General features: G+C 42.3%; 1 long non-coding RNA gene and 1 gene segment (V, D, J or C); one reads left to right on the top strand and one right to left on the bottom strand.

Annotated features, from left to right (window-relative positions):
• Positions 1-1,792: 1,792 nt before the first annotated feature.
• On the bottom strand, positions 1,793-2,684 carry LOC125010192. Its single transcript, XR_007113026.1, has 3 exons — positions 2,476-2,684; positions 2,293-2,407; positions 1,793-1,852 (listed from the first exon to the last, which is right to left on the bottom strand). It is a non-coding gene; the product is annotated as an uncharacterized LOC125010192 (long non-coding RNA).
• An 11,240-nt stretch (positions 2,685-13,924) lies between these two features.
• On the top strand, positions 13,925-22,876 carry LOC125010191. The segment is given in 2 exon segments: positions 13,925-13,967; positions 22,421-22,876. Coding segments are annotated over 2 exon segments (426 nt in total).
• The last annotated feature ends 455 nt before the right edge of the window (positions 22,877-23,331 follow it).

Below are 23,331 nucleotides of genomic sequence, written 5' to 3'. Positions count from 1 at the left end.
AGTTCTTTTCAAAGCTTCTGGAAGCCCCTTTTTCACATTGTTGAACTCACCTTTTTATCTCCACTAGAGGGCGATATCATCAAGTAGACGGTGCACTACTTGTGCACTGGGTTCAACCATTGTGTCAATAATAACTGCTGCTGTGAAGAGAACAATTGTCAGACTGAATGTTGAACATCAGCTAGTTTCTCCTGTTGATTTAAACCTTGTTGTACAGATGGAACATTGGCTGTGGATTATTCTTGCTGCTCTTTTCTTTGGTAAGATAGAAAGTTCAACATGTTTCCTCTTCACACACTTGAACACATTTAAAGCTGCTGATTGTTGTCCTTGAATCAATCATCTTTATTGATTCATCTCTTCCTCTGCATGTTCTGTTCTTCCCCAGAGTGTAAAGGAGAAGACAAAGTGATGCAGACACCAGGAGATGTCATTGCTACTGAAGGAGACACTCTCACACTCAACTGCACTTTTAAGGCCAGTGGAGGAACCGACTATTTGTTCTGGTACAAACAAGAAGAGAATGTAAAGTAAATGCTGAAACGTGATAAGTTTGAAGGAGGTGAAAATGCTCTAGATTTCACTAAAGACAGATTTGATTCTAAAATCAACCAGACTTTGGTTCCTCTGAAGATCCAGAAGCTTCATGTGTCTGACTCTGCTGTGTACTACTGTGCTCTGAGGCCCACAGTGACAGGAAACACCAAAACTCTGAACAAAAACCTTTGGAGCAAAGACAGCACAATACTCCACAACATCCACTAGAGGTAGCCACACTCTGTTCAACCACTGATTTCTGACTCATTGGACTGAGGACAAAGACAACAAGAACCTTTTCCAGACTCATAAATCTCAGTGACGTTCTTTCTCATGTTCCTGAATGTCTCTGGATCTGGGCCTGATGTCCAGCTGTGGAGGATCTCTCTAGGATCAGGTCTTATTGAAGTGGTTTCTAGACTGAGAACAGGTGTGGCAGTAACCAGGTCTGGATGTGGCTGGAGGAACTGGACTCAGGTGATGAACCACAGGTAAGTTATGTCTTAACAGCAGAGAAGAGCAGACACTTTACCACAGGGCCATGGAGCTCTGGATTTAGTTCCCCCTGAATAATAAAAAACTTCATTTTAACACTGCATTTTGTGTTTACTTGTTTATATTTGACCAATACTTAAATTAGTTTAATGATCTGAAATATTTAAGTGTGACAAACTTTTTCACTCCACTGTCTGTGTCAATATTCATCAACTTCAGCTCTGTCTTCAATATCTTAGTCTGATCCAAACTTGGTCATAAAGCTCAGAGACCTAAACATCAGTCCCTCCCTGTGCAGATGGATCCTGGACTTCCAGACCAACAAGTCCACCTCATCCACACTGAACCTGATCACTGGTGCCCCCCAAGGATGTGTCCTCAGCCCCTTGCTTTTTAACGCTATATCCAAGCACATGTGGGAAGAGAGGGGGCGGAGCTGAGGTTTTCTGTGACATTTGAAATCAGACCAATGTAACACCACCCTGGGAATTTCACCCAGGGATTATTAATTATAAACCAGTTCTTATAAGGCACCCAGGTTCATTATGGAAACAGGCAGGAGACGATGTTCCAGCCATAAAACATGTTTTAATACAAAATATTAGAAGGAATCGACTGTCACACACACATCCATTAAACGTTGGTTCAGAGCTGAGGTTTACTGGTGGAGAGGAGGGCTAGCAAGAGGAGGCATCTCAGGGAAGGGTCACCCCAAACACACATCAAGTCAACACAACACACACAGACATGAACAAGTAAACAGTGAAGGAGACTCCACCACCACAGAGGCCCAGCAACCACCACTTTAGACTCTCAGCTTCTGAAATACAAGATAAATCAGTCAGTGGGAGTCCAAAGGAAAAGAATCACCAGAGAACAATTTCAACAATAATATTCACATCAGATACAGTGATACAGACAACTATGTCCAAAACGTCTCTAAATATAAGTTCTCCTCAGAGAAGTAACACACACAAGGGGACAAGCAGCTAAAAGGCTCAGAGATCCACAGGCAAATAGATCCCTGATACAAACCGGTTCTGATGACAGACCAGGTAAAAAATATGAAGAGGAGACAAAGCTAAAAGACCAAAAATGAGCATTCCTATAAGGCAAAGCAGCAGTGTATGGAAATATGTCAGCCAGGCAGCGTAGCCTCTAGCATGGCTAGTAGATCCCATCAACTCCTGTGGTAAATATTAAAAGATCCTTTTACAGGCAAATAACTGACAAATGATCATATCACATAAAGGACATTACATTGTGGTTGGCAGTACTTGGACTCAGGAGTGGGGAAGCACTGAGGAAGCAGCAGAGTCACCAGGAGTGGCCTGTGAACAATGAAGTTCCACAGGACTGGACTTGTATAGAAAACCTACAAGAACAACCATGGTAACTAAAAACACAGGAGTCAGAAGTCAGCGGAGGAGAAATGTCTCATACCTGCAACAATCATGGAGGTCAGACAACCTGGAACAAGAGATGAATGAGCTCAGAGTCAGGGAAGAGCTCAGCAAACAACTTCCTGTTTTATAGAGACTCTGCAGCTCATTGGCTGGAGACAGACCAATCAAAAGTACAGCAACAGTCCTGAATAGACAGAGGGAGGCATCCAGTCTGCACCACACAGCTCTAATACAATCACTAAGTTTACTGATGACTCCATCATTGGCTTCATCACGGGAGGTGATGAGACGTCCTACAGAGAGGAGATTAGAGATCTGACATCATGATGCTCAGCCAATAACCTCCTGCTCAACCACAGAGGACTGGACTCAGTGGTTATCTGAAACCACCTATAAATAATGACTCCAATAAGTTCTGGAACGTTGTGAGATCTAGTTCTGGTGCTGTGCCTTCTAGTGAACTGCTAATGTTTTTGGCCAGAGACTCTATAAATGTGACTGATAAATGGGCCATACTGACCTTTTTCAATGAACATTTTGTCACAGCAGGACACTTGTTTGATTCACTGAATAGTGATTTCAAATAGTCAGCTGTGCATAACAAACCTGCAGTTGTTAGCAGTCCCACAATGATGGTTCTTTTTATTTTGTGCCTGTGTCTCCCTCTGAAGTTTTTAGTGCCTTAAAGAAGTTGAACTCCAAAAGATTAGATGGGCCTGATGATTTGGATCCATTTTTTTTTTCCTAAAACTGACTCCTGACTTAATTTCTGAGCCTCTAACTTGTGTTTTTAACCGAAGCCTCAGCACAAACAAACTTCCTGATGGGTTGAAATCTGTGTTCATCCTCATGTTGCTAAAAGGAAGCAAACCTGCATTTGTGAATAATTACAGGCCCATTTCAAAGTTATACATTCTGGCAACAGTATTTAAAAAAAACTGGTCTGGGACCAACTGAAGGAATTTTTAGATTCAAACAACATTTTAAACCCCCTTCAATCAGGGTTTAGGAAGAAGCACAGTACTGCCACTGCTGCCCTAAAAGGTTTTAATGATGTGTCTGAGGCACTGGATTCCAAAAAGTTTTGTGCTGCTCTGTTCATTGATCCGTCCGAGGCGTTTGACACTGTGGACCACAGTCTCCTGTTACAAACTCTCTGTAAGATTGGAATCTCTGAACAAGCCACTGCTTGGTTGCAGATTACTTGACACGTAGAATGAATGTGTTCAGATGGGGTTAGCTCCAGCTTTCCTGAGGTCACAGAAGGTGTACCTCAAGGATCAGTCTTAGGACCCATTCTGTTTTGGAGCAAAGACAACACAATACTCCACAACATCCACTAGAGGGAGCCACACTCTGTTCTTCTTCTATGGTTGGTTAGGATACAGTCTGCTCTAGATGCATTGTAGAGGTGATAGAACATCAACATCCTCAAAGAGGAGACGGAGAGATTCAGGGAGGAGCTGAGCTGTTACTGAACTATAGAAGAGAGAGAAACTTCCAGATTCAACAGAGTTTAAAACACAAACCAGAAACATTTCCTTTATTCAACATGCTGTTGTTGGACTATTGGACGTTTTCTCTGCTTCTTTTCATTCTCACAGGTATGCTACACTATACAGGAAAATGATGTTTAATTAAAATGTTGAATGGATGGAAATGATGGATTGAAACATTTCTAACATGATGTAACAGAGTTATCTCTTCCTTTAGGTATCAGCCATGAACAACTCACTGCAGTCAAGACTGAAGAGTCCAGTTTAGAAGGAACCACTGTTACTCTGTCCTGTAAATACACCAGAGGAGGTGTTAATGATAACTTCTTCTGGTATCGACAATATCCAGGAAAACCTCCAGAGTTCCTGATCTCTCATCTGGAATCAGGAGAAATAATGAAAACAACAGTGGATGGACTGTCTGTAAATGTAAGAAAGGAGGAAACTAAAATGGATCTGGAGATCTCCTCTGCTGCAGTGACAGACTCTGCTGTGTACTACTGTGCTCTGAGGCCCACAGTGACAGGAAACACCAAAACTCTGAACAAAAACCTTTGGAGCAAAGACAACACAACACTCCACAACATCCACTAGAGGGAGCCATGCAGCAGTAAAACCAGTCTCTGAGCTCTAAAGACCACTAGATTCTGTAAATATATTCTAGTATGATGCCTCTCACAGAATTCAGTTCAATTCAGTTTTATTTATATAGCACCATTTATGTTGGGGACTTAACACTGCCTCCTACAGACGGTGCCGATCCAGGTTATGCACGATAAATGTCCAGATCTATTCGACATAGAGGGCGCTATTTACCGTGCACTCAGGTGGGCTATTGACTATCAAATTAGTAAAATATTAATATAAAAATATTAATTACTATAAACATATTAATAGGATTGAATCAACATTAAATCCACCTCAGGGCACCAGACAGCCAATTTACCAAGAATCAGTCTCATAAAGGTGGGTATGCTAACTATTAACACAGAATTCTGCTTAATAATTAACTTAATAATCACAAACAATGGTACCCTATTAATAGTAGCAAACCTGAAGGATTTAAGAGTTCTACAGCGTAGAGGTTGGCATGTTCACTCTTATACAACATTAATACACGAGCAAAGCTTCAAAGAGAGTTTATTGGACACATCTAGAAAATGAAATAAAACATTAAACTAAGGTGATCTACATACACTATGTACGTGTGTGTGTGTGTGTGTGTGTGTGTGTGTGTGTGTGTGTGTGTGTGTGTGTGTGTTGTGAAACAAGATGGAGGGTGGTTGCTTTATCCTAAGACAGAGGGTTACAACTAATTTGGCTCCAAAGAGCAGAACAGAAAAGGACTCCCACTGTCACATCCATCCAATATCTAAACTGTACATAACAGAGACTGTGTGGAAGATACTGTCACTGCATCACTGGCTCATGTTTCCTTTGTTTGCGATCATACTAAAAGTACTAAAAGGTAGGTTACAGCAGGAAGAAGAAATGCCTTTGAAGGATCTGTTTGCTACAAATCACTGGAACAGGAGCTCAGAGCTTGATATCGTCTTTAACAACATTTATCTTTCCTTTAGGAGTCAGCTGTCAACAACTCACTGCAGTCGAGACTGACAAGTCCAGTTTAGAAGGAACCACTGTTACTCTGACCTACAGATACTCCAACACTATATCTGCTAGAGATGATTTCTACTGGTATTGACAATATCCAGGAAAAACCTCCAGAGTTCCTCCTGTACATCTCAAGACTTAACAGATCAAGACCATCAGAGACTCTGGAATCAGCCTCAAGGCTCTCCACTAAACTGTCTGGAGAAAAACATCTGGATCTGGAGATCTCCTCTGCTGCAGTGACAGACTCTGCTGTGTACTACTGTGCTCTGAGGCCCACAGTGACAGGAAACACCAAAACTCTGAAAAACCTTAGGAGCAAAGACAACACAATACTCCACAACATCCACTAGAGGGAGCCACACTCTGTTCAACTTCTATGGTTGGTTAGGATACAGTCTGCTCAAGATTCATTGTAGAGGTGATAGAACATCAACATCCTCACTATGTTAAATGGACACATGGTCAGAACCATGTGTCTAAAGGTGGTGAGAGAAACTTCCATAAACCATGGAACCGTTAAACACTCTAGCCAGTGTGAGGATGAAATGTTGTGTTATTGTGTAAATGTGTCTTCTCTACTCTCTGATAGTAGTTAAATATCGTGATCAGTGGTGTTGAATGCAGCTCTAAAATCTAACAGAGCTCCAGGTTCTAAGTGTCAGTGTTCACATCGCAACTGAATCAAACTCATTACCGTGGAAACTTAGAAAAATACTAAAATGAGAAAGTTTCTGTCCAAACAAGGTTCAGAAAATCTCCTTTGTGTTGTTCTTTCTTGTTGCTTGGACCACTGTAATGAACTCCTTACTGGCCTCCACAATCAGACAATAAGAGAACTGGCACTGATTCAAAATGCTGCTGCTACAACAACAAGAAGAGAGAACACAATACTCCAGATATTACATCTTTCCACTGGTTCAGTTCAGTCTAAAGTGAGATGTAGGGCCTTACTTGTTGTGTGTAAGTCTCCAGGGTGGATGCATAGACTATTTAACCTTGGATATGTGGGTCCTATGAAGTAGCTTAATGAGTGTAGGCAGTGTCAGAGTGAGGCTGTATGTCCTGGTTGGAGCTGATACTAAAGCTCCACTAAGTCAGATCACCACTCTTTAGAGCTGTGCTGAGCTCAATGATCTAGTCTCCTCCTACTGACTGACTGACTGCAGCTGTGAACATCAGAGCAAACACAACTCACACAACCACTCACAACTAACTGACACTGAACATCAGTTCCAACAGTTCACGTCTGTCAACATGGAAAAACTGGCTGTGATTCTGGTCTGTTCAGCTCTCGTAGGTACGTAAGTTTCTGACAACAACACCTGGAACACAAAGACACTTTCAAAGCATTACTCGTCCACTTTGGATTTTCTTGGAGCTGGAGTTCAATGTTGAACATTTGACACATTCTACATTACAAAGATGTGACAAGTTCATCACTAAGAACTGTTGACGACACTGTTAGCAGCATCACTGAGTCTTTCAAAGGATGGACATGTGAGTGTGGAACAGGACTGTAGATATAACATGTTGTTTCATCTCTAGGTCACAGCTTGGAAGATGATATTACTGCCATCAGAGCTCAAGTGTTTTCATCAGAGGGCAGTAATGTTACTCTGTCCTGTAACTATTCAGTTAAAGCTCGGGATCTCCAGTGGTATCGACAGGATCCTGGATCAGCTCCTCAGTTCCTTCTATTGATTACTGATACAAAAGATCCCAACGTGGTGGCAGCAAAACCTCCACACCCTGGACTGACTGCTAAACTGAACGAGGAGAGAAATGGAGTCGACTTGGAGATCTCCTCTGCTGCAGTGATAGACTCTGCTGTGTACTATTGTGCTCTGGGGCCCACAGTGACAGGAAACACCACAACTCTGAACAAAAACCTTTGGAGCAAAGACAACACAATACTCCACAACATCCACTAGAGGGAGCCACACTCTGTTCAACCACTGATTTCTGAATCATTGGACTGAGGACAAAGACAACAGAGAAATGAAGCAGTTGACATCTGAGACAGAGCTGCTGTTGAAGCAGAGAAGAATTTGATTGGTTGAGTTGAAGTCAAGCTGTATCTGGCCCCGCCCACTCAACATCATCAGCTCATCCAATGACATTATTTCTTCCTCATTCTACTCTGGTGGAAGAACATTGTTGATGTGCTGTCTGTCTGGCTTTAATAACTCCAAAGACATGTTGCTTTACCTCTTTTTGCTTCTATCTCACATTATAGGTGAGTTGAAGAACAGGGATTCAAGTTTTGTTGAAGCTGCTGCATTCACCAGATATACAGACTGCACTTCACAACTCTTCTTGTTTCTTTGCTCTGATACAGTGAAAATCATCTTTTCATCATCTTCTACATTGAACTGACAGAGTTGTACAGTTGATTTTGTTGTGAATGTCCACAGAGTAACACTGTACAGGAGACATTTTCCACTGTCTTCTCCTCTCAGCCTCATGGACAATGTTAGTCTAATGACTTCATGTTCTCTACTTTTTCCAGGACTAACAGCTGGAGACACAATCTCTCCTGAACGAGATGAAGTCAGTGGAACAGAAGGACAATCTCTCACACTGAGATGCAACTATCAGACAGATAGAGATAGTGCCTACCTTTACTGGTACAGACATCATTCTGACCTTCAGGCTCCTCAGTTTATTCTCTGGAAAGGAGCTAAAGGGAGAACAGATGAACACATTCCTGATAAACGCTATACATCAAAAACAACAGATACATCAACTGAACTGACCATAACAGACCTAACCCTGGCAGACACAGCTCTCTACTACTGTGCTCTAGAAACACAGTGATACAAAGTGTAGAAGAGGCTGTACAAAAACCTGAACCCAGATATGTGACTACTCTTCAAAGAGGAGGGAAGTGGTATTCAAACCACAGCTTCATATCCGATGGATTCTGCTAATTCCTGTTTTCTCAGAGTCACTGTGGTTACAGCTGCTAATGAAACACTGTGGGAGGATTCATGCTAGTTGTATCTGTGTGTGAGTTATCCTCATGTGAACTCAGTTCTTTTGTGTGTGTTGTTGTGTACATTACATCCTGTACCATGCTGGTCACCTTAATGAATGAGTCCAGACTGTGTCATGCTCCTTTAAGTCTATTGTGTTGCCTCCATGTGAGTGAGACCTTGTTGTTGTAACTTGGTTTGTGTTGAACACAGTCATGATGGTCTGATGCTCTGCTCTCAGCCTTTTTATTTGGACTTTACTTTCTCCTCAACAGCAACGTTTAGGTACGTGTGACATATTCTTGTTCTATGACATGATGAAGCCGTACAGCCGGCCTCAGGAAGGTTGACTACTTTCAGGAATCAACACTGAGCTTCATGGAAGCTCCTGCACTGGTGTATCAGTGAGTTTTTAACTAACAGCATTGTCTGTACTCGTCAAGGAGCCTTACTGAAGAACACCACCCTATTACAGTGTGGACGAGAGGTAAAAGAAGTTAACAAAGTTTAAAATAAGAACAGTTCTATCGACTGATCAAACTGGGACCAGGTTAAAATGAAATGTTCCAATCACATGAATTAACTGACAAATGACACAAACTTTACAGGTCAATAAAGAAGATCATTCTAAGAGGAAAGAAGGGACACGAAGGCTTTGACTCTCCATGGTTCACTTTGACCAGAGTTCACCAAGAAAGAAGAATGAGCCCTGGATGATCTGAGCTGAGATTCATCTTGGTGGTTGAGCTCAGCTGGATTTAATAAAAGACACAAGCTCATCACCCAAGATCAGATATCCTGATACAACCTATGTGAACGTCAAAGTCCATCTAGGTCAGACAGTTTGAGATTATACTAAAAGAGTAGAAGATTAGAAAGATAGTAACCCTAACCCTAATAATAGAATAGACTAATAGTCACAATCCTTACAGGAATGAAATCAACAGCAGTAAAACAAACATCACTTTATTAGGTACACCTGTTCAATTACTTGTTAACACAAACAGCTAATCAGCCAATCACATGGCTGCAATTCAAGCCATTTATTCATGTAGAGGTGATCAAGACAACTAACTGAAGTTCAAACATCAGCATCAGAATGAGGTAGAAAGAGGATTCAAGAGACTTTGAACGTGGTCTGGTTGTTGGTTGTTGGTCTGAGTATTTCACAAACTGCTGATCTACTGGGATTTTAACTCACAACCAGCTCTAGGGTTTAACAGAGAATGGTCTGAAAAAGAGAAAATATCCAGTGAGCAGCAGTTGTTGATGTGAGAGGTCAGAGGAGAATGGGCAGACTGGTTGGAGATGATAGAAAGGCAACAGGAACTCAAATAACCACTGGTTCCAACCAAGGAATGCAGAATACCATCTCTGAACGCACAATACGTCCAACCTTGAAGAAGATGGACTACAGCAGCAGAAGACCACACCGGGGGCCACTCCTGTCAGCTAAGAACAGGAAACTGAGACTACAGTTCACACAGGCTCACCAACACTGGACAATAGAAGACTGGAAAAACGTTGTCTGGTCTGATGAGTCAGGGTCAGAATTTAAACAACATGAAAGCATGGATCCATCCTGCCTTGTATCAACGGTTCAGGCTGGTGGTGGGGGTGTAATGGTGGGGGGGTCATGGTTTTAATGCCACAGCCTACCTGAGTATTGTTGCTGACCATGTCCATCCCTTTATGACCACAGTGGACCATCTTCTGACGGCTACTTCCAGCAGGATAATGCACCATGTCACAAAGCTCATATCATCTGGAACATGACAATGAGTTCACTGTACTCCAACGGCCTCCACAGTCACCACATCTCCATCCAACAGAGGAACCTTTGGGATGTGGTGGAAACTTGTATAGAGGTGAATTTTCTGCAGATTCCTGCTTCAATCTGATATTCATTGATTATTTATTCATCAGTCTAACAAGTTAAACCCCTGGAGGTGTTTCCAAGTTTAACGTGGACATTTGGAAACTGAACAACATGAACAACATGTGTTCAAACAGGTGAACAAAGTTCTGCAACAACAAACTAATCCATCAGAGAGAGAGCAGGAACATTGGGAGAGGACAAACCAACAGTTTGGTTCATCTCATCTTCTACCACTTATCCTCACATGGTTGCTGGAGTCTATCCCAGCTGTCATTGGGTGAGAGGCAGGTTACACCCTGGACAGGTCTCCAGTCTATCACAGGACGAACACAGAGACAAACAACCATTCACTCACACTCACACCTTGGGTCAATTTAACCACTGTGTTGGTCCAGTTTGGTTCATTGAGAGAAAAAAAGGAAACTCTGGTGAACTCAACATAAAAAGACCTGGACGTCCACAGAAGACAACAGTGGTGGATGGTCTCAGGTTCCTTTCCATTTCCTCCATCTTCTCTCAACGTGTGCAGGTTGAGGTGGATCAGGAAAGCCTCCAACATTTTATCTCCCACCCTCTCCACTGCCTTTTCTACCTACTGCAATCAGGTGAAAGTTTCCTGAGCATCCAGGCCAGAACCCTCAGACTCACAAAGCTTCCTCCCTCAGGTCATCACAACTCTGAACATGCTGCCTGCTCCCAAAACTCACTAACCCCCCAACACCAACACACACAACACACTTCCAGCAAGAAGAGCACACTGAACAAACAATTTTCAAATTAAATGCTGAGACACCTTAACATTAGAAGATCTTAAAAATTTTCAGGATAGTTTCTATACCCTCCTGATCAAAATCTTAAGACCAGGAACCAAATTGTAAGAATTTGCTTTTCACTTCATTGGATCTTAAATAGGTTCTAAGTCGAGCTTCAAAATGTATAAAGAAGAAATGCTAGCAAGAGACTAAAAATTTGAGCAGGCATTTTATTGAAAACAATTTAACTGACGTAGGCTGTTTATCAACTGATCAACAGTTTAACACCACTGCCTTTAAATGCCAAAATTTGTGCAAGAATTTAGGTTCCATGTCATTTTCTGTCAAGCAATCACACTGTCAAGACCTCCTAATGGTAAAAGCAAAAAAGCTCACTGTCTTTGAGCGTGGCAGGATTTTTGAGCTCCATAAGAAAGGCCTCTAACAATGTGCCATTGCCGCTGAGGTTGGACGCAGTAAGACAGTAATTTTGAATTTTTTAAAAGGTCCTGATGGTTATGCAACAAAAAAGTCAAGTGGTTGATCCAAAAAAATCTCACCAGCACTGAACCACAGGATCCGACTGGCTGTCTGCCAAGACACTGGACGTTCTTCAACTCAGATTAAGTTCATTACTGGTGCTGACTGCAGCCCAATAACCATAAGATGGCATCTGCCAGAGAAGAGCATCAGCAACATAAAACGTCTTCAAAGGCCACGACTCCTTCAACACCACAAAACTGCCTGTTTGGACTTTGCAAGGGAGCATCAAACATGGGACATTCAAAGCTGGAAGGAAGTTTTATTCTCTGGCCAGAAAAAAATTAACCTTGATGGCTTCCAATGTTACTGGCATGATAAGGAGATGCCACCTGAGATGTTTTCTCCGTGGCACAGTGGAGGGGGCGCCATCATTATCTGCTGCTGCTGCTTTTTCCTTCAATGGAACAATGGAGCTTCAGGTCAGCAGCTGGCTTTGTGGAGATGTTGCAGAGTGAATCCCTCAGGACTGAGGGTCCTGGTCTGTCTGGTAATAACTGGGTTTTTCAACAAGACAATGCTGCAGTTCAGATGCCCGCCAGACAAAATACTTCTTCCAGCAGAATAACATCACTCTTTTGGATCATCCTGCATGTTCCCCTGATTTAAATCCAATTGACAACATTTGGGGATGGATGGCAAGAGAAGTTTACAATAATCAAATTGTTCAAACAGTGGATGCGCTTCATGAAGCCATCTTCACCACGTGGATAAATTTTCCCACTAGCTTTCTGGAAACACTTGCACCAAGCATGCCAAAATGAGTTTCTGAAGTGACCAACAAGAATGGTGGAGCTACTCATTACTGAGTCCTTTTGAGACTTTCATTTCTGTTTTAAATGGGAGTTGGGTTTTTTGAGCTATGGTCTTAAACTTTTCATCAGATGATGAACAGCCTAGTTCACTTAAGTTGTTATTTTCAATAAATAGCCTGCTCAAATTGTTCAGTCTCTTGCTCTTATTTCTTCATTTTTGCATCTTGAAGCTCGACTCAGAACCATCTTAAAATCCAACAGTGCAAAATGCAAAGTCTTGCAATTTTGTAACTAGTCTTAAGATTTTGATCAGGAGTGTATATGACATTTGAACGAAAGGCATCTGTATCACATTTGAAGACCTCTGTAAAACCATCACACAGCTACAAAGTCTACTACCCACAGATAGATTCACATTCAGGTTGATGTGTCATGAGGATGATTAACACAGGGATAACAGAGAAATGAAATGTTGGACGGGAAGTAGCACAACAAGTAAGAGCACAGCAGTATTCAGAAAGACTATAATCTACAGCATGAGAATGATAAAGTCAGAGTAAATGATGTTTCCACTGTATAAATGTCAGTAACAATGATTGACTATAGAGTTAAATCTGGTTCCTCAGTTATCCTGTGTACTTGTATATATCAATAACAGTGAACATTCACTTGTAGATTGCACCTGTATATCTTCTGTTTCTATATTCCTTTTGTCCTGTATGTCAAAATATATTTTAGTAGAAGTAGTTAGAGTAGTAAAGTACAGTGACAGTAGATCCATTAGTTGTAGAAGTAGTTTGTTGTATATTGATGTGCTGAAGAAAGAAGTGATCACCGCTGACAAGTCTTATCTTGCATTTAAAAAGGTTTATTTACAAGAAAGAACAATGTCAAACTCTTGCCGAATCTGAGAGAGCCTCTGGCCAATCGTCGAATCCCCTCTGCCATTCAGCTCCCACAGTCACCTTATATAGGATGGTCATCCCCGAGAACCCCCATACACAAACAAAGCTTTAGGTCGTATGTCCTGGTTCGTTTTACGAACTGGCATCGGGTAAATGACCTTTTGACCTTTAACCTTTAACTTTATACACACTTCACAACCCCCAAACACAGGAAAGGGACAGAAAAGAAAAACAAGAAGATAATATACTACAAGTTGCAATAAAATATTCAGATATTGTGGACGTGACAATAAACATAATTTGACTCTGATCTGCACGACTGGGATCTGAGGCCACAGTGACAGGAAACACAGAGTGGGAACAAAAACACCAGCTAACACACTGACAAGCTGCTGGAAGCCTTTTTATCTCCACTAGAGGGCGACGTTATGAAGTAGGCGATGCACTACTTGTGCACTGGGTTCAACCACTGTGTCAATAATAACTGCTGCTGTGAAGAGAACAAGTGTCAGACTGAATGTTGAACATCAGCTAGTTTCTCCTGTTGATTTAAACCTTGTTGTACAGATGGAACATTGGCTGTGGATTATTCTTGCTGCTCTTTTCTTTGGTAAGATAGAAAGTGCAACATGTTTCCTCTTCACACACTTGAACACATTTAAAGCTGCTGATTGTTGTCCTTGAATCAATCATCTTTATTGATTCATCTCTTCCTCTGCATGTTCCGTTCTTCCCCAGAGTGTAAAGGAGAAGACAAAGTGATCCAGACACCAGGAGATGTCATTGCTACTGAAGGAGACATTCTCACACTCAGCTGTACTTTTAAGGAAACTGGAGCAAACGACAATTTGTTCTGGTACGAACAAGAAGTTGATAGTTTTCCGAAGTACATTTTGAAACGTCAAAATTTGGAAAACAAAAAGCTCCAGATTTCCTTGAAGACAGATTTGATGCTGAGCTCAAAGAAAAATCAGTTCCTCTGAAGATCCAGAAGCTTCATGTGTCTGACTCTGCTGTGTACTACTGTGCTCTGAGGGCCACAGTGACAGGAAACACCAAAACTCTGAACAAAAACCTTTGGAGCAAAGACAACACAATACTCCACAACATCCACTAGAGGGAGTCACACTCTGTTCAACCACTGATTTCTGACTCATTGGACTGAGGACAAAGACAACAGAGAAATGAAGCAGTTGACATCTGAGACAGAGCTGCTGTTGAAGCAGAGAAGAATTTGATTGGTTGAGTTGAAGTCAAGCTGTAACTGGCCCCGCCCTCTCACCATCATCAGCTCATCCAATGACATTATTTCTTCCTCATTCTACTCTGGTGGAAGAACATTGTTGATGTGCTGTCTGTCTGGCTTTAATAACTCCAAAGACATGTTGCTTTACCTCTTTTTGCTTCTATCTCACATTATAGGTGAGTTGAAGAACAGGGATTCAAGTTTGTTGAAGCTGCTGCATTAACCAGATATACAGACTGCACTTCACAACTCTTCTGGTTTCTTTGCTCTGATACAATGAAAATCATCTTTTCATCATCTTCTACATTGAACTGACAGAGTTGTACAGTTGATTTTGTTGTGAATGTCCACAGAGTAACACTGTACAGGAGACATTTTCCACTGTCTTCTCCTCTCAGCCTCATGGACAATGTTAGTCTAATGGCTTCATGTTCTCTACTTTTTCCAGGACTAACAGCTGGAGACACAATCTCTCCTGAACGAGATGAAGTCAGTGGAACAGAAGGACAATCTGTCACACTCTCATGCAAATATCAGACAGATGAAACAAATATTCTTCTTCTCTGGTACAGACATCATTCTGACCTTCAGGCTCCTCAGTTTATTCTCTGGAAAGGAGCTAAATCCTTGAGTGGGAGTGAACACATTCCTGATAAACGCTATACATCAAAAACAACAGATTCATCAACTGAACTGACCATAACAGACCTAACCCTGGCAGACACAGCTCTCTACTACTGTGCTCTAGAAACACAGTGATACAAAGTGTAGAAGAGGCTGTACAATAACCTGAACCCAGATATGTGACTACTCTTCAAAGAGGAGGGAAGTGGTATTCAAACCACAGCTTCATATCAGATGGATTCTGCTAATTCCTGTTTTATCAGAGTCACTGTGGTTACAGCTGCTAATGAAACACTGTGGGAGGATTCACATGAGCAACAAATCCACATCTACAGCACTAACACCAGTGACCGAAGACTGGTTGAGAGAAATATACAGGAAAGATATAGTTGTAGCAGGACGACTTGATCACAGTGCAGCCTTTGATGTAATCAACCATTGACTGTTAATTAACAAACTCAGGTGTTGTGGCTTCATCCAAACAGCAACAGCTTGGTTGGGTTCTAGTCATCTTGTTAATAGAACTCAGAGTGTTTTAATTGTTGCTCCTAAGAAGCTAAACAGGTTGTGTCTGGTTTCCACAGGGAGTTCACTGGGTCCGTTACTATCCTCCATCTTTACACATGACTTTCCTCTGGTGCTGGAGAAAGCAAAGTGTCCATGTATTCTGATGACACAATATATGTACATACACCCACAGTAAAAGAATTCAGTGATATCCTAACACAGAACTAACAGCAGCAGTAGAATGGGTGACTGGTAACCAATTAGCTTTAAACATAAAGCAAAGAGCATGATCCTTGGGACAAGTCATTCACTGAACAGTAAACCCCAGTTAAATGTGATGATGAACAATGTTACTGTTGAGCAGGTTGGAGAAACAAAGCTCTTGGGTGTCATTTTAGAAAGTAATCTGTCATGGACAAGGCACACGGATGAAGTAGCTGCAAAGATGGGGAAGAATATATGAATCATAAGGGGATGCTCTGTGTATTTGACAATGGAACTGGTCAAACCAGTGGTTGAGACACTAGTCTTGTCACAACTCGATTACTGCTCAGTGATTTGGTGCAAACATGAAGGACTTGGGAAAACTGCAGCTGGCTCAAAGCAGTGCAGCTCGTGTTGCCCTTAAGTCTACAATAAGGTCAAATGTAGATGAGATGTACGACAAAAGTCACTGAAAGGCTGAAAGTATCACTCCTAGTCTTTAAGAAATACATCCTACCTGTCTATATAACCAGTTAACTTTAAGCTCGGTTGTACATGCATCAAACAAGACATGTCACAAGAGGCTGCTATCAACTGAAGCTAAAAAGGAATCAATGTTAAAACCAGTGTTGTATAGAGCAGTGGTAGCATGGAATACACAGACAACACACATTACTGAAGAAAATCTAAACTAAACTAAATCAGGCTTAAAACGCCAACTGACAAATCAACAAGTAGCTCAAAGGAACTGAGATATAGATTGGACACATATACATAGACAGGCGCGCACACACACACACAAAAACACACACATAGATATATGTGTTGGTATTCAATTGTCGTTACTGTGATGATGGTGATTGTTAATAATAACTGTCGTCGTTGGTTGTTGTTGTCATTTATGAGTATTATTTCATTTACAGTGAGTTTAGTCGAATGAAAGAATGTGAACTCTGTTATTAGTTTCACCAAAGGTTGTGGTTTTGTTGTTGTCATTGTTTTACTTTATTTCTGTTTTGTTTTTTTACTGGTCTATTTTACGTGTGGACCCCAGGAAGATTAGCTGTTGATGGCTGCAGCTAATGGGGATCCAATAAACACAATAAACATCAACGACAAACCAACTGAAGGTTCACACTCTAAACACCATGGACACCAAGAACACAATCATTTTACTTCCAAAACAAAAAGGAGTGCATGTGTCTGCATTCACATTATTGAACATTGGCCTTTACAGGCCATGTTATTCATGTAGATTCAGTAGTTGAGAGTATCTGGAAAAAATAAAGATATCTGAATGACAACGGACATATTTAAGTGGAACAATTGGAACTAATGTCTCAAAATAAAGACATGATGCTAAAACTACAAGGAAAGAGCTACAACAAGGGGGAGATTCCTGTTTCTCTACCAGAGGAGTTCAACTCCTTCTACACTCGCTTTGAGCACAACATCCAGCTGGAAGTGTTTCTGTAACAGGACATCAGCCCATCCCAGGTAACCCTGTCTGATGTGTGTAAAAGCCTCATAAAGGTGAATGCCCATAAAGCTAATGGTTCAGACAACGTCTCATTCCCAGTATTCAAAGCTTGTACAAATGAACTGGCAGATTTCTTAGACATTTCCAACCTTTCCCTCCTCCAGTCTTTAGTCTCCACATGTGTTAAGCAAACAACCATCATTCACGCACCAAAAAAGCCAAATGTGAGCATCTAAATGACTCGACCCTATAGCACTCACCTCCACCATAATGAAGAGCTTTGAGAGGACAGTCAAAGCACATGTCCTCCTCCCTGCCCACCACACATGACCCTCTACAGTTTGTCTACAGGCCAAACTGGTCCACAAACGACACAATATCATCAGTGCTGTACACGGTCCTCTCCCACCTTGATCAGAGGGACACATACAGTGGTGTGAAAAGGCGTTTGCACCCTTCGTCCTCATCATATCAAACTAATTTAAATAATAGTCAAAGATGACATGTTTAAACATAACATGCAGCTTTTAAATTAAGGTTTTATTATTCTTTCATTGTGTTATTGCTGGTGTGTTCTGGATCATTGTCTTGCTGAGGAAACCAAGTTCTCTTCAGCCTGAGGTCACCAATAGATGGCAGGACATTCTCCTTCAGGGTTTTTAGCGACAAGCAGAATTCATGGTTCCATTTCTTACTAGGTCCTGGAGCAGCAGCCCAAGACCACCACACTACCACCACCAGGTTTTACTGCTATGATGTTAGTAATGGGACACTCGCCTTCCAAAAAGTATTGAGTGTTGTCCTCAAGTCTTGGGGGTGGTCCACATGTTCCTTTAGCTCAGCAGTGATGTTCTTTCTCATGTTCCTGAATGTCTCTGGGTCTGGGCCTGAGGTCCAGCTGTGAGCAGCAAATCCACATCAATGACAAACCAACTGAAGGTTCATGTTGTAGCGTTATTGCTAAGTCAAGACTAACGAGGCAGGAGTATGTTAGAGACACACCAGCCGTCAGGTCCAGGAAACGTTGGCCTACTTTATTGTCACCATGACAACCCTAACATTTCAAAGTCACCTAGCAGTACTTATCTCTACATCTCCCTTTTCTAGTTAGTTTCCAAGAGAGACCTTACTTTAGCATCAGACTAGACACGAGGAAACTATAAATAAACACAACTTTTCTCATTGTAACAATAAACCAATAGTCATATATACATTCATAACTGAAAGTTCATATTTAAATTCAAACAAACACTAAAATCTATCATACACATTATACATTCACAGTCACAATATATACATTTCTGTCCCAGGCTCTTCCACTCAGTGAGGGAGTTATTGTTAGCCAGCATTCACTCAGGGTAGGTGTAAGTGTGTAAGTCACACCTCTCAGGGGTGACGGATGTGTCAGTTGGAGATGTAACAGGATCTGCTGCTGGAGTGGTGTTTTCCAATGACAGGTCAGGGATGTCGGTGGGTGTAGCAGGAGCCACAGGAGTCTGAGAGATGGAATCTGTTCCTCTGCAGGCTGCCTCTTGAAGCCTCCACCATGTAGGATCTGGGTGTTCCTGCAGTGGACACCACGGTGCCTCTCTGTTGCATGTCCTTGACCCACACATGGTCGCCGGGCTGCAGTTCTGGCATGTCACATGCTGCGTGGCGACGTTTGTAGTTCTGCTGCTGTTTGTGTCTGTAGCTTTGCTCCTTTTTCAAGTCCTCCATATCTGTACATGATGGGTGGAGCTGGGAGGGAAGGACAGGGTCTTCCTCCCCATGAGTAGCTCTGTGGGACTGTATCCATTGGCCAGAGGAGCAGAGCGATAGGCCATCAGGGCCAGATAGGACTCACTGGATTTCTTGAGGAGATTTTGAATCGTCCTCACAGCCCGCTCTGCCTCTCCATTGCTTTGTAGGAAGTGTGGACTGGAGGTGACGTGGCTCAAGCTCCAATCCTGTGCAAACATCTGAAAAGTCTCTGATGCAAACTGTGGGCACCACTTCTGGTAGCCATGACGAGCAAAGATAGATTTGAAGTGTTCAATCACAGCCTCTGACATTATGGATGTTAATTAATTCATAATAATAATAATCCATTGTGACTAAATCCTGTTTGTCTTTCATTTGAACCAGGTCTGCTCCTACTGTAGACCACGGCCTTTGTGGGAACTCAGTGGTCAACATTGTTTCTCTCAGGGTTGTTCTCTCTCTGGCACATGTATCACAACTCTATCAGTTTTGTCAGGTCTTTGTTGAGTCCAGGCCTCCATACTGAACTCTTGGCTCTCTCCCTGCATCAACACACACAAAGTTCCGGGCCCAGACAATAAACCTGGTCGTGTCCTGAGAGACTGTGCAGCTGAACTCACAGATGTCTTCATGGACATCTTCAACATCTCACTGAGTCAGGTTGTTGTCCCCACCTGCTTCAAAGCCACCATCATAATCCCGGTCCCAAAGAAGTCGTCTCCCCCCCCTCCATGGACCTCCTCCAGTTTGCATATCGGTCCAACCAATCAACTGACGATGCCATCTCTACTGCCCTCCACTCAGCCCTCACACACCTGGACACTAAGGACTCTTACGTTAGAATACTGTCCATAGACTTTAGCTCAGCATTCAACACAATCATCCTCCAACAGCTGATCTACAAACTGGACCGGCTGGGACTCAACACCTCACTGTGCAACTGGCTGCTGGATTTCCTGACCGGGAGACCACAGGCAGCAACACATCCAGCACCACCACCCTGACCACGGGGGCCCCCAGGGATGTGTTTTGAGCCCCCTCCTCTTCACCCTGCTGACCCACGACTGCCTAATTTCTGACTAATTAACTTGTGACACTACGTTGTAGCATTATTGCTAATTCAAGACGTCAGGAGGCAGGAGAATATCAGAGACACACCAGATGTCAGGTCCAGGAGACGTTGGTCTACTTTACTGTCACCATGACAACCCTAACATTTCAAAGTCACCTATCAGGACTTATCTCTACAGTAATGGCCCGCATCAGAACCTCCATCCATGTCACTGTGGTCCACACCAGTATGCTTTCTGGAGCAACCAGTCCAGAGAGGATGAAATCTCCTCTGCAGTTGACACCGCCCTCACCCAGCTGGAGAGCAGGAACGCCTATGTTCGTGTGCTCTTTTTGGATTTCACACCAGCTTTCAACACAATAATTCCACAGACCTGGTTCATAAACTTCATTCACTTGGACTGAGCTCCTCTCTGTGCACTGGGTACTGGACTTCTTGTCAAACTGGCCACAGACTGTAAGGATCAACATCATCTCCTCCTCCGTCACCCTCAGCAGTGGCTCCCCCCAGGGCTGTGTGCTGAGCCCTCTTCTGACTGCTCAGCCAGATACCCCGGCTGTCATATTGTGAAGTTCACAGACGACACAGCAGTGGTCGGATGCATCAGCAACAGTGATGAGTCCAGCTACAGACAAGAGGTGGAACACCTGGAAGGTTGGTGCAGAGAAAACAACCTCTGCATCACCGTGAAGAAGATGAAGGAGATGATCGTGGACTTCTGACAGGACAGTCACCTCCCCCTCCCTCTCCCCCTGCACTTCATAGGATCTGTGGTGGAAGTGGTCTCCAGCTAAAAGTACTTGGGTGTTCACCTGAGCAACAACCTGAGCTGGAGAAACAACACTTCAGCCTGGTCAGGAAGTCACACCAGCACCTTTAGTTCCTTAGACGGCTGAGACTGGGGGTCAGTCCTCATCTCGTTCTACAGGTGTGTGGTGGAGAGTGTCCTGTGTGGCTGCAGAGAAGAAGGTTCTACATAGGCTGGTGAAGGCTGCACAAAGGACTGTTGGAGTCAGCCTCTCCACACAACAACAGACATTTCCACCTCCAGATGCAGGAAGAGGACAACCTGCATCAGTAAAGACCCCACCCACCCAGCACATGGACTTTTTGTCCCCCTCCCTCAGGCAAGATTGTTTGCAACAACCCAATTTTTCTGCACATTTCTTTCCCTGTACAAACTTTTCATGAGGCTCTGCTACTTTTATTCATGTTGCTGGGCGCTGCTTTAGTTTTATGTACATTTTTTCTACCTTGTCTATTTTATTTATCTTGTTTAGACACTGCTACGAGTGTCATATACTGTTTACCTGTGTCTGTACTATAGTTACTTAGTATCTATGTATTATAATTACTATGGGTAACAATCTGAGACCTGAGTTCATAATTTTGTTCCATCTCATGTTTCTGTATCGTTGCGAATGATAAATAAAAATAATTGAATCCTTGAATAAAGTCAGAGTAAATAATGTTTCCACTGTATAAATGTCAGTAACAATGATTATTGACTATAGAGTTAAATCTGGTACCTCAGTTATACTGTGTACTTGTATATATCAATAACAGTGAACATTCACTTGTGGATTCCACCTGTATATCTTCTGTTTCTATATTCCTTTTGTCCTGTATGTCAAAATATATTGTAGTGGAAGTAGTTAGAGGAGTAAAAGTACAGTGACAGTAGATCCATTAGTTGTAAATGTAGTTACAATAAAATATTCAGATGTTGTGGGAGTGACAATAAAAATGACTTAGCTCTGATCTGTACGACTGGGATCTGAGGCCACAGTGACAGGAAACACAGAGTGGGAACAAGAACACCAGATGACACACTGACAAGCTGCTGGAGCCTTTTTATCTCCACTAGAGGGCGACATTATCAAGGAGGAGGTGCACTACTTGTGCACTGGGTTCAACCATTGTGTCAATAATAACTGCTGCTGTGAAGAGAACAATTGTCAGACTGAATGTTGAACATCAGCTAGTTTCTCCTGTTGATTTAAACCTTGTTGTACAGATGAACATTGGCTGTGGATTATTCTTGCTGCTCTTTTCTTTGGTAAGATAGAAAGCTCAACATGTTTCCTCTCCACACACTTGAACACATTTAAAGCTGCTGATTGTTGTCCTTGAATCAATCATCTTTATTGATTCATCTCTTCCTCTGCATGTTCTGTTCTTCCCCAGAGTGTAAAGGAGAAGACAAAGTGATGCAGACACCAGGAGATGTCATTACTACAGAAGGAGACACTCTCACACTCAACTGTACTTTTGAAACCAGTGACACAAACCCCTATTTGTTCTGGTACAAACAAGAAGTTAATAGTTTTCCAAAGTATATTTTGCACCGTAGTAACTATGCAGAAGATGACAATGCTCCAGATTTCCCTAAAGACAGATTTGATGCTGAGCTCAAAGACAAATCAGCTCCTCTGAAGATCCAGAAGCTTCATGTGTCAGACTCTGCTGTGTACTACTGTGCTCTGAGGCCCACAGTGACAGGAAACACCAAAACTCTGAACAAAAACCTTTGGAGCAAAGACAACACAATACTCCACAACACCCACTAGAGGGAGACACCCTCTGTTCAACCACTGATTTCTGACTCATTGGACTGAGCACAAAGACAACAGAGAAATGAAGCAGTTGACATCTGAGACAGAGCTGCTGTTGAAGCAGAGAAGAACTTGATTGGTTGAGTTGAAGTCAAGCTGTAACTGGCCCCGCCCACTCAACATCATCAGCTCATCCAATGACATTATTTCTTCCTCATTCTACTCTGGTGGAAGAACATTGTTGATGTGCTGTCTGTCTGGCTTTAATAACTCCAAAGACATGTTGCTTTACCTCTTTTTGCTTCTATCTCACATTATAGGTGAGTTGAAGAACAGGGATTCAAGTTTTGTTGAAGCTGCTGCATTAACCAGATGTACAGACTGCACTTCACAACTCTTCTTGTTTCTTTGCTCCGATATAATACAAATCATCTTTTCATCATCTTCTACATTGAACTGACAGAGTTGTACAGTTGATTTTGTTGTGAATGTCCACAGAGTAACACTGTACAGGAGACATTTTCCACTGTCTTCTCCTCTCAG

This window comes from Mugil cephalus, chromosome 7, assembly GCF_022458985.1.
Source record: "Mugil cephalus isolate CIBA_MC_2020 chromosome 7, CIBA_Mcephalus_1.1, whole genome shotgun sequence".
NCBI classification, from domain to species: Eukaryota; Metazoa; Chordata; class Actinopteri; order Mugiliformes; family Mugilidae; genus Mugil; species Mugil cephalus.
The sequence above is the reverse complement of the archived record's forward strand: the minus strand, read 5'-3'. Positions and strand labels throughout refer to the sequence as shown.